This window comes from Grampus griseus, assembly GCF_964374135.1.
Source record: "Grampus griseus genome assembly, chromosome: 12".
In the NCBI taxonomy this organism is placed as follows: Eukaryota; Metazoa; Chordata; class Mammalia; order Artiodactyla; family Delphinidae; genus Grampus; species Grampus griseus.
In genome coordinates, this window is record NC_139006.1 from 73,145,189 (window position 1) to 73,163,290 (window position 18,102).

The following is an 18,102-nucleotide window of genomic DNA, read 5'->3' on the forward strand; positions in this document are numbered from 1 at the left end:
GATTGTTATATGGGTTAAAATCAGATCATGTATATGAAGGTCCTTTGAAAACCATGAAAATGCTACGCAAATATAAAATTCCTGTTTTTATTACGATCACTTTTATCAGAGAAACTATATCTACGTAGAATCATAAAATGTCAATAAAGCAAATACTGTATATGACTTTAAGTGTCAAGAGTGCTGCTGTAGGATTTCCCAGCAGGGTGAGGCTGTAGTGTGTTAGAAAACTAGAGACCAGGTGATAAGTTGCCAAGGGTTCTGAACCTGAGATAAGCCTGGAGCCTTGGTGAAGACTTGGGTAGATGGAAAGGAGATCGTGACCTGAGCAGGGTCATGGAGGTTACAGATAAGCATGTCTTGCTCTGGAAGCAGGAAAGAGAGAGCAGAGTCAGATTTTGAATACTTGACAGAGTATAAATTTTACTCTTTTAAAGTATACAATTCTTGGGCTTTCTTGGTGGCGCTGTGGTTGAGAGTCCGCCTGCCGATGCAGGGGACACGGGTTCGTGCCCCGGTCCGGGAAGATCCCACATGTCGCGGAGCGGCTGGGCCCGTGAACCATGGCCGCTGAGCCTGCGCGTCCGGAGCCTGTGCTCCGCAAGGGGAGAGGCCACAACAGTGAGAGGCCCGCGTACCAAAAACTAAATAAATAAATAAAGTATACAATTCTTTTAAAGTATACAAGTGGTTTTTAGTGTATGCACAAAGTTGTGCAGTCACCTAATTCCAGAACATTTTCATCACGCCCCCAAAAAAACCCAAATCCATTAGCGGTCACACCTCAGTCCTCCATACCCCAAACTCCTGGCAACAACAAATCACTTTCTGTCTCTGGATTTGTCTGTTGAGGACATTTCATATAAATGGAATCACTCCATGTGCATCCTTTTGTGTCTGGCTTCTTTCACTTAGCACAGTGTAGTTAAGGTTCATCTATGGTAGCGTTACTTTTACGGCTAATGAGTCGTCCACTGTGTGCATATAGAACATTTTATTTATCCATTCATCAGCAGATTGGCATTTAGGCAGTTTTTGGATATTACGAATAGCACTGCTATGAACATTCGTGTGCATATTCTTCTGTGGACACTTGTTTTCAGTTCTCTTGGATACTTCCCTTGGAGTGGAATTGCTGGGTCATATAATTCTGAGTTTCGTTTTTTGACGAACTGCTTAACTCCAAAGTGCCTGTGCTATTGTATATTTCTGCCGGAAATAAACAAGCTTTCCAATTTCTCTACATCCTTGTCAGCATTTGTTACTGCCTTTTTGATTATAGCCATGCTGATAAGTGTGAAATGGTATCCCATTGTTTTGTTTTGCATGGTTAATGATGTTGGGCATCTTTCATGTGCTTACTTGCCATTTGTATATTGTCTTTGGAGAAATGTTTATTCAAATCCTTTGCCCGTTTTAAAATTGGATTGTCTTTTTATTGTTGAATTGAAGAGTTCTTTATATATTCTGCACACAAAGTGTCCTTACAGATACAGGATTCATCCTTACAAATATATATGTCCTTATAGACAGATAAGTATTTTCTCCCGTTCTGTGGGTCGTCTTTTCACTTGATCTTCATGGCTTAGCGAATTAAACCCACTCCCTTTGTCGTGATTTTCAAAATGCTATCTGTGCACGCTTACTTTCATTTCCAGTGATCATTTAATTCCTTGCCAGGCTAGTCTCCTTTCCATTAGCTGTCATTCCAGGCCCAAGCTTTGTTTCTGTGCATCCTGCCTGTAACGCACCTTGCTTTCTCGCTGCCTTTCCAGATCGTACCCTTTCTCTCAAGACCGTCCGTTATTGCTTCACCTTACACTGATATTCCTCTCTGCCCTTTATTCATTTCATACAGGGTTGCCCTCGTCACATGATATATGGTATTTAATTAGATGCCAACTCTTCTTTAAGTAATAACATGAGCGTGCCTGAATGAATTACAAGACCCTCAGGGCCAGGAACTCTGTCCTCGTTTCTTTTTCATTGTCCTCACTGCCTACATGATAATATTCAGGGCTCACTTGAGGTAGCATAAACCCACGCTGAACATATGGGTGTGCCCCTTCTGTCATTTTTTACCCAAAGTGATACATACGAAATACCCATTTTTCTCATTTAAATAGGAGTTCAAGAAAAGTAGGCAACCTGGCTCCTGCCCTCTAGGGCCAAAGGAAGCAAGTTTTCTTGGCCGTTTAAAGCCACATTCTTGCTAGGGGTTAGGGCTGTAACTACAAAGAGTTAGAGGGGCCTCCCTGGTGGTGCAGTGGTTGAGAATCCACCTGCCAATGCAGGGGACATGGGTTCGAATACTTGACACTGCAGTGGCTCTTCCTCTGAGTTGTGTTTATTCCTTCATCCATTAAATACTATACTCCTGCTGTGTGCCAGGAATGCGCAGATAAATGTAAGACTACCCTGCCCTGAAGAAGTTTCTGGTTTCACAGAGGAGACAGATGAGTCAGCAAAGAAGTCCTTAGCCTTTTTTTGTATTTTAACATCATGAGATAAAACTGCATTCCATATGATACCATTGGTTACAAATGTATTACCTTTATGAATTAAAATACACTTCTGGATAGCATCTTGATGTTGGTTGAAAATTCAGTACTTAAATGAAGATGGTTGTCAAAATAATGTAATACAAATTCAGTTAACACTGAGTTGTGTTTATAGTTGCACATCTCTTAAATAAGCATGCATTAACGTCTTTTTTTCTTAGAGAGTGCTACATGTTCAGAATGCGATTTCTCTTTTTTCCTGCTTTTCAGGACTATTATATTATGCAGGACATGGTTATGAAAACTTCGGGAACAGCTTTATGGTCCCTGTCGATGCTCCAAATCCATATAGGTCTGAAAATTGCCTGTGTGTACAAAATATACTGAAATTGATGCAAGAGAAAGAAACCGGACTCAATGTGTTCCTGTTGGACATGTGCAGGAAAAGGTTAACTGTCCATTCTTTATATACTGAAACTTGTTGGTCAGTTAAATATCAACCTTGAGAAGTTAAATCTAAAGGCAAACCTCTGCATGGTAGGAATCACTTAAGTTTGTGAATTTTAGCTTATAGACTGAAAGTGATGAAGAAGAAAACTAGAGGAAAATATATTTTCTGTGTGTGTTTTACTTTTTCCTGTCTGCTCTAGGACAAAAGTGAAGAACAAAAGGGCATGGATATTTTCTCATAATAGAAAAGATACAGGGGCTTCCCTGGTGGCACAGTGGTTAAGAATCCACCTGCCAGTGCAGGGGACACGATCTCCAGCCCTGGTCCGGGAAGATCCCACATGCCACGGAGCACCTAAGCCCGTGCGCCACAGCTACTGAGCCTGTGCTCTAGAGCCCGTGAGCCACAACTGCTGAGCCTGTGTGCCGTAACTACTGAAGCTCGCATGCCTAGAGCCTGTGCTCCGCAACAAGAGAAGCCACCGAAATGAGAAGCCCACACACCACAACAAATAGTCGCTCCCGCTCGCCACCAACTAGAGAAAGCCTGAGTGCAGCAACGAAGACCCAACGCAGCCAAAAATAAATAATATAAATTAAAATTTAAAAAAAAAGAAAGAAAACATACAGCTCTTCAGCCTGCCTTTAGAACATTTCTAACAATCCCTGCAGCTGTTCCTCCAGGAATTAGCAGAGACACCATGCATGGAGTGAGGGCCTCTAGTTAGTCATGGTATTGCAGACAGAGAAAGTTCAGCTGAAGCATACGTTTGAAGATTTGGATCCCACTTGTCTGCCATTGTGATACTAAGGAGTGGAGCCAGTGATGATTCTACTCCGATTTAGTGTTTTGCTTGCTCAGCTGTTACCAATCAAAATCCAATGGCCGAATTCAAACGTAACTCCAGTTTTAAAGCTAACAAGAAAAAAGGTGTGAGTCTCTGCTGTCTCAATAGTTTAGGAGCCCTGGATTACTTTTGGTAAATATGTAGCTAATAAGATAAAGGAATTTGAACCTATAATTTTAAGTTATGTGTAATAGGATAGTATCATGTTTGTTATTGATGTTCTTTTAAGAATGCTGTTTTAACTTTTCATATTTATATCTGTCCTTCTCCTCTCCTACCTTTTAAATAGAAATGACTACGATGATACCATCCCAATCTTGGACGCACTAAAAGTCACTGCCAATATTGTGTTTGGATATGCCACGTAAGAAACTTTTACGTTTATGTTGAGGATTCCTTCATTCTTCGATGACTTCTTTTTGATTGTAGATTAGAAGCCTAGAAATATCCATAGCCATCTAGGCATAAATTTGCCTCGATATTTTTTTTTTTTTTGCGGTACGCGGGCCTCTCACTGTTGTGGCCTCTCCCGTTGCGGAGCACAGGCTCCGGACGCGCAGGCTCAGTGGCCATGGCTCACGGGCCCAGCCGCTCCGCGGCATGTGGGATCTTCCCGGACCGGGGCACAAACCCGTGTCCCCTGCATCGGCAGGCGGACTCTCAACCACTGCGCCACCAGGGAAGCCCTGCCTCGATATTCTTGATAGAAATTTTTAAATAATTGACTTCAGCACTTCATAGCTTGGCATCTTCTTTTTACTAAGCAGCAAAGCATTTAGTTCTTGCTTAAAGATTAACTCTTTATTCGGGATGCCATGAGAGAGGCAGGGGAGTACATGAGGCTCATCAGTTTTTGCAGAAGCCTCATGCGGCAAGTGTTTGCTTTTTTAAAAATGTCTTTTTTCAGGTGTCAAGGAGCAGAAGCCTTTGAAATACAGCATTCTGGGTTGGCAAATGGAATCTTCATGAAATTTTTAAAAGATAGATTATTAGAAGAAAAGAAAATAACTGTGTTACTGGATGAAGTTGCAGAAGGTAAAATAAAAACTAAAGAGAAAGCTACTCAGGGTTCTCTGTTGGGTCATTATTTTATTCCTATTGTTACTGTGCAGATTTGGAATTCGTATTTATAAGACAATTTTTTTTATATAATGTTCACAACACTCAGGTTTCCCTCCGTCCTCCCCTATTGGCTTAGCTACATGCCTCTGTGCAGTATTACTTGAAGTACAAGTCTGACCCCAGACATGGCTGTGAAATAAATGAAGTTTAATCCTCAGAGCTCTTCACCTTGTTTCTGTGCTTAGTGCCTGATGCTGCCCAGTCTGCTTATTTGCAAAAAAAAAAAACTGTCTAATGAGCATCCTCTTTCAGGATCAGACAGATAAACTTTACAGAAATGCTGAGACCCTATGGGGAAAAGCTGGGTTCTTTTTTTTTTTTCTTGATGAACTTAGTAGTTTTAAAATTCTGCTTTAAGGACAGGATCCTAGAGGTGTAACACCATGTCTTCCATTCCCTTCTATTCCTTCCTTCCCTGCCTGGCATAATGCTGTGCTCGTGTCAGGTGTTGAATAATCATGTGTTACAGCTGTAGATTGACATGTGTTTTTTGAAATGCCATTTTACAAGTCCTATCAAAGAGAAGGCAGTTCTTTTACAAACTGGCTCACTAGCAAATGGAGTTTCATGGATGTTCCTAAGATGGCAGCTTGAGTGTATGGTATCTGAGTGTTTCACGACCTGCTGTTAGTCACATTCGTTTATTTTCATGTTTTTGTCGGTGTAGATCCCTTAGCTGGATCACTTAACTACTTTCCCCTTTAATGTAGACAGTCAGAGCTTTGGCCCTCCTTCTTCAACCAAAGAAGTTCTGCTTTTATGTGTTTTACATATTGTGTGGGCTTCTATTTAAGTTCTCATTTGAAGACAAAGTTCTGGCGCTTAAAAAAAAAAAAATTAAAGCCTTTGGAGTATGTCAGTTATTTTCAAAGTGAGATCTGTGAAGGTACTTCAGAGACTCTAAAATGCTTTATTCTAATTTTAGTCTTTAAGATATATTAACTATCTTAACACTTAGTAAAAAGCACCAGTTCACCCACATATGATATATACTTTGTTGTTATGGCAATGAGTGGCATCCCAGTATGTGCTATGAGTTTATATTTGAACTTCTGGATTCTATTTTTATTTTATTATATATTTGAACTTTGGATCTTCTGGATAACTTAAAAATATTCAGAAAAAATGTAAGTATTCAAAGATCATAGACCAAATAGTCAAGGCAGAAAAACTACCTTTCCAGTTTCAATTGTGTACCCGTGAAACAAAATATGAAATAAGCTGACTGCTGTTACAAGGCTCCAGCTGTTAATCTGTGACCCCGGATTTTGATTTTTGTACTCCAGACAGCATTATTGTTCAGTTGCTTGAAATTGCAAAATAAATTCTTTCCTATCTAGTTTTAGCAGTATGGCATTTAAGGGACCCAAAAACCATCTTACTATATAAAACTCCAAGACCTGCTAGAAAAAATTATTTAATTAGTATTTCATTTTTAATGATGTCAGTCCCTTAGAACATACTTCTGACAGTTTTTATTGTGGAATTAGTTGTTTAACATGAATCTCAGACCTTGACAGTAATCTACATCCAATTATATGTTCCCTCTCTCTCTTTCCTTGCCTCCCCTTACATGGTAACCATCATTCTAAATCTTGTTTATCGTTCCCTTGATTTGCTTCTTACATAGTTTTAATTGAGTTTATATTATGTCTGCAAGAAGTATGTATATTTTAATTTTAGTTGTTTTTAACTTTATCAAAAGATATTATGCTGTGTATTTGGGTCTTGAAGTTTTTCAATTAATGTTATATTGCTAAGAGTAATCCATATTGTTGCATGACTGTGGTTCATTCATTTTGACTGTATTATAATATTCTACTGTGCAAACATACTAGTTTTTTCAGCTGCCCTCCTGTTGAGCATTTGAGTTACATCCCAGTTTTTGCTATCGTGAACAGTACCGTTGTAACAATCTCTTATCTGTCTCCTGGAGTATGTATGCAAGAGTTTCTTTGGGGTATAAATCTAGTATTTGGAATTACTGGATCATGGGGTATGTCGGTATTCAATTTTAAGAAATAATGCCAAACCGTTTTGCAAAGTGGTTGCACCAATCTACACTTACCCTCTTCCCCGTAATGTACAAGAGGTCGTGTAAATCTGCACTCTCTTCATCACTTCATATGTCAGACTTTTTTATTTTTGCCAATCAGATGTGTTAAATACTATCTCACTGTGGTTTTGATTTGGGTTTCCCTGATTGTTAGTGATATTGAACATGTTTTTAATGGCAATACGTATGTCTTATGAAAATCTGCTCGTGTCCTTGGTCCATTTTTCTACTGTGGTGTTTTTGCTTTTCTTACTGATTTAGAGGAAATCTGATATGTTCTTGATGTCGCACTAGCTAGGACCTCTGAGACATTCTTGAATAAAAGTAGTAGTGGTAGACATTCTTGCCTCATTTCTGATTTTAAACGGAATGCTTCTAATATTCTCACATTTAGAATCAATGAATTTAAATCGAACGTGATAACCTTTTTCCTTCAACTAGAAAATTTAGTTCAACTACATTTACCGTAGGCTTTTCGTATCTGTTTTAACCATTTAATTTTTTATTTGGCTCATTCTTCCTTTTTCATCTTTTAAAACATTGATTTCTATATCTTCTCTCCTACAACAATATAATTTTATATATGCTCATGACCCTTAGGCTCCCCCCCAACCCCCAATATGTTGATATAACTTAGTTCTCAATTGTTTGATATATTCCTCCCATTCTGTGTGTGTGTGTGTGTGTGTGTTTATAATAATCATATATATAAAATCACACTCTGTCTCTCTCTCTCTGACCTTACTATTGGTGAAAGAAAAACATTTGGAATCTCTTTGTGAGCAAAAGGGATAAAGTCTTAGAGTTTTATGTCTCTTTTTCCCAGATAAGTAACTACTTTCCCAAGACAGGTATTAATTTATTTTTATTAATATATACAGAAATGGGATAAATTTATTGTAATGTATTCATACAAAAGAATATCTGGTTTTATAAATTTAAATTGAGATTTGTTACTATTCATAAGTCTCTAAATCATGTTGAATGAAAATAGTATTACAAAAATATGTGTGTAACATTTTTGTTAAGCACAAAATCTAAAATGTTCACACATACTGTTTACCAGTATCTACATGAGTGAAAATTAAAATATGCATAAGAATATACAGAGTACTTTGGTTACTTGAGTTGGGGGCGGACAGTGATGGTGCTTTAACATATTGGTAGTTTTAACACATTATTTCCTTTTTTAAAAATAAATCTTAGGTAAAGACAGCATGATATTTTAACTTGCTCATAGCTGTGTCATCATTTATTATGAGAATGTATTTGTTTATCATGTTGAGAATGGATTTCTCAACAGAGTATAGACATAAAATTATGACTGCCCATACAGTAAAGAAATATACTTTCAGCCCTTTGTGAATTTCAAGGCTTAAAATATTGGGGATTCATTAATAGAATTATAGAAGATAAAAGCTAGAAAGGGGCCTTTAGAAGTGAGCTGGCCAGTATTTTTACCTTTTTGCTCACTGCTGTATCCCTAGCACCTGGAACCATGCCTGGCACATAGTAGGTGCTTGGTAAATATCTGTTGAGTGAATAAGTGATATTGAGGATATAGTGTGATTTGTAGAAGAGTTCTTGGTCTAAATGAAAGGATGTGGTCTTAAAACCTATATTCACTTCTTATCTTTTAGATATGGGTAAATGTCACCTTACCAAAGGCAAACAGGCTCTAGAGATTCGAAGTAGCTTATCTGAAAAGAGAGCACTTACGGACCCAATACAGGGAACAGCACATTCTGCAGAATCTCTGGTGCGGAATCTCCAGTGGGCCAAGGCACATGGTACAGTAAAGTCTACTTTCTATGAGCTGTTTCTATAATATGTTTATATAAAATCGTAAAGTGTTTTTCCTTCTGAACATACAGCTTTCCTCCTAATTTTGTAAGGAAAATATTTTAGCCTAGTGAGTAAACCCAAGACTAAGCAAAGGTTTCAGTTATAGATATTACACTGATTTATTTGATGTTGCAAATATTAAATTAACCCATTATTTTCACATTTGGTAAAATTAAAATGATCATTCTTAAATTCTGTCTTTAAAACTATTTTCAATTTGTCTAATATACAATCCCTTAGATTCTCCTATATTGTGAGATGTTGAAATGTGCCATTTTAAAAATCAGACAGTCCCCTACTTGATAAACATGTTTTCTGTAAAATGGGGACAAGAAGTAGTGCTTACTTGATAGGGTTGTTGATATTGAATGAAATCACATGTAAAGACACAAACATGATGGTCAGCAAATACTGAATGTTTATAAATATTACTGAGCATAACTGAGCATTGTCTCCTGGACATTTGAATCCATGGGTGGGTGAGCAAGAGAAAGAAGGTGAGGCAGAAATCATCTGTAACTTAATCACCTCTGGTAATTCTATGTGATTTAGTGAAAAATAAGTTTAAATTATTGGCTGAAATAATAGTTGGTTGAATCTTCTATGAATCCCAAATATCTATGCTGTGGATACATTATTAAGTAATAACTGAAAATTAATTGTATTTGTTGAACTCCTATATAATGTCTTATTTTTCGTAACAGTCTGTTCTCTAAGATATATTTTTGGTAAATTAACACATTGAAGCACATTAAATAAAACTATTTTCATGAGGAGTAAGGAAACAGTGGAAATATATCTACAATTGTATGTATACTTTTGATTACCACTATAAAAACTATGTATGCAGAGGGACAAGAGCTGTAAGAAAATAGAAAACAAAAGATACTTGCTTGACCAGTAGAATATTCCACCCTTTTTTTATGTGTGTGTGTGTGTGTGTCTTTAAACAATGTTACTTATATAACATTTTTAAGCAGCAGAAATAGCTCTAATTGTATTTTGCCTCATAAAGAATATTAGTTTGCCACTTAACATCAGAAAACTTACGAAGCATTCTTTAAATATTTATAAATTGTTTTTTCAGAACTTCCAGAAAGTATGTGTCTTAAATTTCAATGTGGTGTTCAGATCCAATTAGGATTTGCAGCTGAGTTTTCCAACGTCATGATAATCTATACAAGTATAGTCCACAAACCACCTGATATATTAATGTGCGATGCCTATGTTACCGATTTTCCACTTGTAAGTCTTTTTCTTCTATTTAAAATATCATGATATATCCTTACTTACTAACAACTAAGTTTTTGAAAATTTAAAAGTTGATAAATGTAAAGGCAATATATATATATATTACACTTACAAAAATATTTGCATTTCAGTCATGATAGTCGTTAATATTTAAAAACTAATTGCCAAAATACCTTAAATATGTTAAGTTTAGGAATGTCTGAAGTTCACCCAGAAAAGAAGGATTTAATTTCCCTTACCCTAAAAAGGATATCAAATATGAAGGAATAAAATGTGCTATACATATGTCCAGAATAACTTCCTTTTAAAAACGTTTCCAAGGACGTTTCCAAAAAAGTTACTACAACAGTGTAAGTCGTATTTGTCAAGCTATAGTAGTATATTGGAAGAATAGAAACCTAGTTCCAAAACAAAACATTTATTTCGTATTGGCCTAAGGAAGCCACTAAACTATATCCCTCGTTCCTACATAGTTGTAGTAAATTGAGGCGTAAGCACGGAGTAAGGCAAACAATCCAAAACATCTCCTTTGCTTCTCCTTCATGGAGGACATTTGCTCAGTGTGACCCCCAGAATTAGACGGGTCTGTGCACCAGTCCCGGCAGCTCTGGACCCGGGTTGGCCCCCGGGCACTGGCCAGGCGGAGCCTGAGGGCTGCTCTCTATAGAGTCACAGAGTAGATCCCCTGCTCTCGACAGCTGTTGCCTCTAAAAGAAAAAAGGGAAAAGCTGCCTTTGGCATGTCTACTTATTCCTCTTAAACATACAAATCACATAAATCCCCCTGCACCTTCCCAAAAGTGATGAATGTGGAAGGAGAGAATCCAGGAATCTAACACTAGTGGGGCTCGAACTTAAAAGGAAACTTCAGGACACTTAGAAGTGTTTGTAGGAATAGTTTGAAAGTAACTGTCCTTTCAGAGCTAACTTCTTAAGTGTATCGGTGAGGAATTTAGAATTTACTCTAGAATGTTATTTTCATTGTATCTCTAGCCCTAGGTAAGGGATTACCTACTCTGACCACAGTTCATCAGAGAGCAGTACCTGTTAAGATGTTTTATGGTCAGATGATGTTGTGACTTCCATTGATTTCATTAATAACATTTGCTGATTTTCACAGGACCTAGATATTGATCCAAAAGATGCAAATAAAGGGACGCCCGAAGAAACTGGGAGCTATTTAGTATCAAAGGATCTCCCCAAGCATTGCCTCTATACTAGACTCAGCTCACTGCAAAAATTAAAGGTTATTACTTTTCCTGTCTATAACTACTAAGGGAAAACTTTATGAAAGTGAAAATGCATTTTTGCCTGTGAACCTTGGATTGGTCCATAGATGTGCTGCTGCTTTGCGTATTAAGTTGAAGTAGAGCGAACGGCTGGCTGTGCAGCAAGTCTCAGTGGCCTTTTGCATGTTGTATCCTGTCCCTGATAATGGCCTGAGGATTTGTGTGTGAGAATGCAAGTAATTGCCCTCCACGGTGTTAAAAAGTTAGAGACAAAAAGCATAGTCCACTTGTAAATATCTTAGCATTTTCAGTTAAGCATTTCCTATTTCTGACTTTCTACAAAACGTAACAAATTAGAATTGGAATTTATTGTGATCTCTTTTCATCTCTCGTTGACCTTAAATCAGAAACTACATGGTACATGGTCTATAGGGTTGAGCTTTCTAACAGAACCAAATTCTTGCCAAACTGAGTTTTTATTTATAGCCAAAACCTGGGGAATGAAGTGAGCACTGTTGACGAGGACAGTCATAAACCTGCCGTTGCCCCGTCCGTGGCTAATCTACTTCCACTCTCCTTGTATCTTTGAACTTCTGTCCATTATCTGATTCAATTATACTTCTCCACCTATGGTTGTGATTATTCTGTAGTATTTTAAAACAGCTAAACAAAATTTTGACCTAGATGTAAAGCCAGTTATTGTTTCATTAAAAGATTATTCCCCATCTCCAGTAATAGGGAAAGATCGTTTCCCAAGCCCCACTGCTTGGAAAATACCTTTTCCCTGTTCATCAGGAATACAATACCAGATCTCTATGATTTTGACTATACTAATTCAAAGTATTGAATGAGGGAAAAGGAAGCTAATTCTAGCCGACCTTTCTTAGTATAGGGAAGGTGTAAAGGATACCTTGAGGGTCTGGAACCTGGGAAACAGGAGTGAGACTGGGTTTTTGTTGTTGTTTGGTTTTGTCTGTATGTTGTGTGAATGAGAGTCTAAGATGGATATACTTTCAGGGTTGATGAAGATAACAAACCTTTCCTTTTCCTTTTCAGGAACATCTAGTCTTCACAGTGTGTTTATCATATCAGTACTCAGGATTGGAAGATACTGTAGAGGAAAAGCAGGAAGTGAATGTCGGAAAACCTCTCATTGCTAAACTAGACATTCACCGAGGCTCCGGACGGAAGACTTGCTTCCAAACTTGTGTTATGTGTAACAGCCCTTACCAGAGCTCAACAGCTGTGTCCGTGGGAGCTGGCCATTATCGTTCATCTCAAGACTCATTCTGTGGTGTTTACCATTCACATCTTAGTAACTCAAGTAATGCGATGCCGTCAGATAGTTGTCGTTGCAGCCGGACTGCAGATGCATTTATTTCAAGTCATCATACCCACCATTATTCATGTCAGTTTGGCAGAAGCAATGTGCCAGTAGAGACAACTGATGAAATACCATTCGGTTTCTCTGATGGGCTCAGAATTTCTGAAAAGTGACCTTTTTGTTTTTGAAAGTTATCATAATTAATAGATGTCTCATCCAACAGTACTTAACATAAAGTGAGATATTGGGGAAAAGCAAATATATATACATGTGGAAAGAAAAAATTAGTAACAGCTGTTTCATGGCAAACTCAGGACTTTGAGATGCTGGAATTATATTAACTACGGACTTCCTCTTTTAAGATTCTGTGAATTGGTTGATTTGTTCTGTAAGTATGAAGTACGGATGTGTATATGTTTATGTGTATATAACAAAAGTGTTTTCATTTTGACCACTCTGAAGTAAGAACAGTGGGAATGGCATTACTGTAGAATAAGTTGTTGTATTTTTAGAGCCAGAAAATGTACCTTGGTGGTCATCAGGCTTAACCTAATTTTATCAGTGGGAGAAACAGATTGAGGCATCTTGTTTAAGTTAGAGCTGAGACCTCCAGGCTTCTATTCCAGTGTTTATTCCACTACACACTGCCTTCCTGACAGGTTCTGAGACAGGTAGTATTTTGGTAGATAGATTTAAAGATATATAAATATGGATATCTATCTGTATATAATCTAGAAATGTATGGACTTTAGTTTGTGATTATAGGACTTTGCTGCAAATGCCAGTTAAGAGGTTTGTATGTAAATCTTATGTATAACAGGCTGAAATTTCTTAAGGTCATGAAAGCACATGAGAAGTGACAAGATGTTTGTCTATGTTAAAGCCCTAGACAGCAGAATAATTTTGCTGCTGGATGACCTTGGTAGCTGTTTACCTGAATCTTACAAATATTGGACATGTCTTCCTTAATAAGGTGTATTTTCTCATTTTATTGGCCTTAGGAGAGAGTCACCTTTGGTTCTACCTAAAAGCAAGTTTAAAAAGCAGCTGGCAATAAAAAGGTTGAATTAGTAATTTTAAAACATCCCACAAAGAAAATCCCAGGCCCAGATGTCTTCACTGCTGCGTTCTACCAGACATTTTTTAAAGAAGTAGCACCAATCCTTTGCAAACTTTTTCCAAAAATAGGAGAACACTTCCCAACTCAATTTTTTGAGGCCAGTATTACCCTAATACAAAACCAAAGACATTGCAAGAAAACTACAGAGCAATATCTATTATGACTATAGACACAAAAAATCATCAACAAAATACTAGCAAAATATAAAAAGGGTCATACACCATGACCAAGTGAAATTTATCCCAGGAATGCAAGGTTGGTTTAACATCCAAAATCAAACATAATGTGTAAATTATCTTGTTATTCACAATAGTTATATTCTATAATGTCACTATGAATACTGAATTAGCGAATACAGAGCCATTGCTCCTAGGGGAAATGTGTGTGTTTTACACGTATACGTATCTCAAATAGACTGTAACCTTAAATCCTAAAAACAACTTATCCTGGTAGAGTCTATTTATTTTATAAGAGACAAAATGAGGTTCAGAAGTATTAAGTGACTTGCCTGAGGCCACCCAACTAATGGGCCAGACTTGGGATTCAGACACATCCAACTGGCCCCAGAGCCAGAGCTTCTTGCACTATACTGCCTTTCCCCATGCCTTCTCCATCCTCTGGTCATCTCTGCAGGAGAGCTGAAACAAGAAGGCAAAGCATTGCCTTGTTTGACCTCAGCTGAGACCATGCACCTCAAGGAACTCAGTTTTTTTCACCTGTCTGCACATGTCCATGAATGGTCATAAAAGTGCTGCCAGTATTGACGTTAGGGTTATAAACAAATTTTAAATAAGTAAATTGGCAAATTTACAAACACAGAATCATGAATGAGGATCATGTTCCTAAAGATCAAAATTACCACACTGTCTTGTCTTAATGTATACAGAAAAAGCTTTGATAAAATTCAGCACCCTTTCATAATAAAAATACTCAAGAAGCTAGAAATAAAAGGGGAACGTCCTCAGGATGATAAAGGGCATCTACCAAAAATACACACCTACTTAAACATCATACTTAATGGCGACAGACTGAATACTGACTGCTTTCCCCCAAGATCAGAAATAAGACAAGGATTTTCATTCTCACCACTTCTATTCAACACTGTACTTGAGGCACTAGCCAGGGCAATTAGGCGAGAAAAAGAAAGGGCAACCATATTGGAAAAGAAGTAAGACTATATGTATTCAGAGATGACATGATCTTGTTGTATATAGAAAATTATAAGGAATTAATTTCAAAACTAATGAGTTCAACAGGTTGCAGGATAGATACAAAGATCACCATACAAAAATCAGTTTTATTTCTATACTAGCATGGACATTCTAAAATTGAGATTTTTTTTTACTCCTGTTTATAATAGCATTAGATGAATAAAACAAAACTACAGAACATTATTGAAAGAAAGAAGATGTAAATAAATGGAAAGACATCTTTGTTGGTGGATTGGAAGACTTAACACTGTTTAGATGGCAGTGCTCCCCAAATTGGTCTACAGATTCAATGCAATTCCCATCAAAATTCCAGCTGGCTTTTTGGCAGAAATTGACAAGCTGATAAAATTCACATGGAAATGCAAGAAACCCACAATACCCAAAACAATCTTGAAAGAGAACAAAGTGGGAAGATTCACACTTAACCAATTTTAAAACTTATTACAAAGCTATAGTAATCAAAACAGGATAGACATTACAAAGGAATATAACATATAACAGTCCAGAAATAAACCCATACATTTTATGATCAATTGATATTTGGTAAGGGTGCCAATACCATTCAATGAGGAAGAGTAGTCTTTTCAACAAATGATCCAAGGACAACTGGATAGCCACATGCTATCCAGTGGCTATCCCTGGATAGCCACTTATGGTACAAGGAAGGCTATCCCTTCCTTATACCATACACAAATTTTAACTCAAAATGGATCATACACCTAAATAAGAGCTAAAACTATAAAACTCTTACAGGAAAACATAGAAGTAAATCTTTGTGACCTTGGGCTAACCAACAGCTTCTTAGATACAGCACCAAAAGTACAAACAAGGGGAAAAAAATAAATTGGACTTAATCAAAATGAACTTTTGTGCTTTAAAGGACACCATCAAGAAAGTAAAAAGACAACCCACAGAGTGAGAAAATTTTTGAAAATCACATCTGATAAGGGGTTTGTATCTGGAATATATAAAGAACTCATAACTCCTAATAATGAGCCTTTTATATGCTAGTGCTTAATTATGGTTTCTGTGGAGCAGTAACCAGTGGACTTTCTGTGATGATGGAAATCTTGTATATCTTCACTCTCCAATATGATAACTTCTAGTCCCATGTGGTCATTGAGGAGTTGCAATATAGCTGGTGTGAGGAACTTTTTTTTAATTTTGGTTTTAATTTAAATAGCTACATATAGCTAGGGGCTTCCATATTCAACTGTGCAGCTGTAGAGAATGGGGCTAGAAGTTAGGTAGGGTAAAGGGACTTTTTGCCTTTCACTTTATATTTTTCTGTACATTTGAATTTTTAAACCAAGCATGTATTTATAATTTTAAAACATTAAAAAAATAAGAATGGTGCAGTTTTTTCATCAGCCATGCTTTTATTTTACTTGAATCTCTCACACCAATTGCTTTGTAATATTAGCATAGGATTTTTTTTTTATATACATCAGGGGAATTTAGGAAAGGTAACCTATCCATACCAATGACAAAGTGAGGAAGAGATTAGGATAGTAAAGGCTCACTAAATCCAAAGCTAATACTTGATTCTGGAGAAGGTATTTTCTGGAAAGTAACTTTAAAAATTATAAGTTACATGTTTTCTAATAAAAGAAAAATCAAACCTCAATACATGGGATCATTTGAATGTAAAACATTAAAGTGTTGTTCTTCCAGAGGTGAACAGGTAAATAGAGGTATAGCCTTAGGAAAGAAAGTCTTTAAAGAATACTGAAAAGGGGCATTTAGACCTTTTGTTTTTCCTTGATCTCCAAATCTAACTTGCACGTGAAGCAACAATGAAGTGGTCTCAGTAATCACAATTTTTTTCAACTCGTCAAACTCAAATTCCATTATGTATCCATAGCTCAGATAACTGATATATTGACACATAGATCTGCACCAGTTCAGTGTCAGGATGAGATCTGATTTTTTTTTTTTAAGGCCCAATAAATTTTAAGTTGTTTCCTGTTGTTTAAACGTTCCCCTGGTATTTGTATGCTGTTGCTTTCAACTACCAACTGTTGCCAAAAACTCAGGATTTACACATTACTTTCATGTATTTCAACCTGTTTTTCTAGCTTAACATTGTGAATTTTATCCATGCCTAACCACAATAAGTTTTCAATACTTGCCCTTGAATTATATGACATATTTCTCATATTGATAAGCTGTTAGTAAAGAAAAATACACCCAGAAGTAATGTTTGTATAAACGTTTTTTTTTTTTTTCTGTTCGACAGCATTAAAAACATTTCAGCAGACACAAAGTTTGGCTTTACTGAAGTCTGAGTCCATCCAAGTGGTGTGACTTAAAGTGTGTTTTTTATCTTGTGTATGCTTTTTCTATTTCTTTATCTGTAAAATAGGGATGATGATATAATATCATAGGGTTTATAACACTTTACAGGGTTGGCAATACTCCAGAAATTCCCGTAAAGCGCCAGCCTTTTTAAAAGGATCATCATTCTCCATCTGGCATTCTCAAAATCGTACCAGTCCCTACACGGGGTGTAGTATCTGTTATTAAGGTACTTCCTACAATGCACTTTTCATAGTATTGGCAGTGCATATTGGCTTCTAAAGTAAGTTGCAATTGAATTTTGTTCACTCCAAATTCACTTTTCAAAAAGTATGGAAATTGAACGTCCCCAGCCGTTAATGTTACATAAAGTACTTTACACACAAAAACAATTTGATTAGCAGTGTTTCTAATTGGTGGGATTATTTGTCTTTGCTTACCTGTATTTTCCAGTTCTTATACAGAGAACAAGTATAGTTTTAAAATATATTGTTTAATATTCTGAGCATCAATAAATGTTTTTGAACACATTGCATTTGCATTTTTTCATAAATGCAATCAAGTTTAAAAATGCAAAGGGTCTCATATAGGGGTTTTTTTGTAAATTTATTTATTTAGTTTTCGCTGCTTTGGGTCTTCGTTGCTGCACACGGGCTTTCTCTAATTGTGGCGAGCAGAGGCTACTCCATGTGGTGCGCGCGTGGGCTTCTCATTGCGGTGGCTTCTCTTGTTGCGGAGCAGAGGCTCTAAGTGCTCGGGCTTCAGTAGTTGTGGCACATGGGCTCAGTAGTTGTGGCTCGTGGGTCTAGAGCACAGGCTCAGTAGTTGTGGCACATGGGCTTAGTTGC

The 18,102-nt window shown here is 36.9% G+C and overlaps 1 protein-coding gene across 1 annotated transcript in view; it reads left to right on the forward strand.

Moving 5' to 3' along the window:
* MALT1 (MALT1 paracaspase) overlaps positions 1-17,152 on the forward strand; it is a gene marked incomplete at its 5' end in the record, with an annotated part of 58,153 nt that extends 41,001 nt beyond the window's left edge. The window contains 7 exons of the mRNA XM_082667472.1: positions 2,772-2,949; positions 4,089-4,163; positions 4,707-4,834; positions 8,618-8,767; positions 9,910-10,067; positions 11,193-11,318; positions 12,358-17,152. Of these exons, the coding sequence (XP_082523598.1) occupies positions 2,772-2,949; positions 4,089-4,163; positions 4,707-4,834; positions 8,618-8,767; positions 9,910-10,067; positions 11,193-11,318; positions 12,358-12,798 (1,256 nt within the window). The 3' untranslated portion in view covers positions 12,799-17,152. The remainder of the gene's footprint in view (positions 1-2,771; positions 2,950-4,088; positions 4,164-4,706; positions 4,835-8,617; positions 8,768-9,909; positions 10,068-11,192; positions 11,319-12,357) is intronic.
* Between the last annotated feature and the right edge of the window lie 950 nt (positions 17,153-18,102).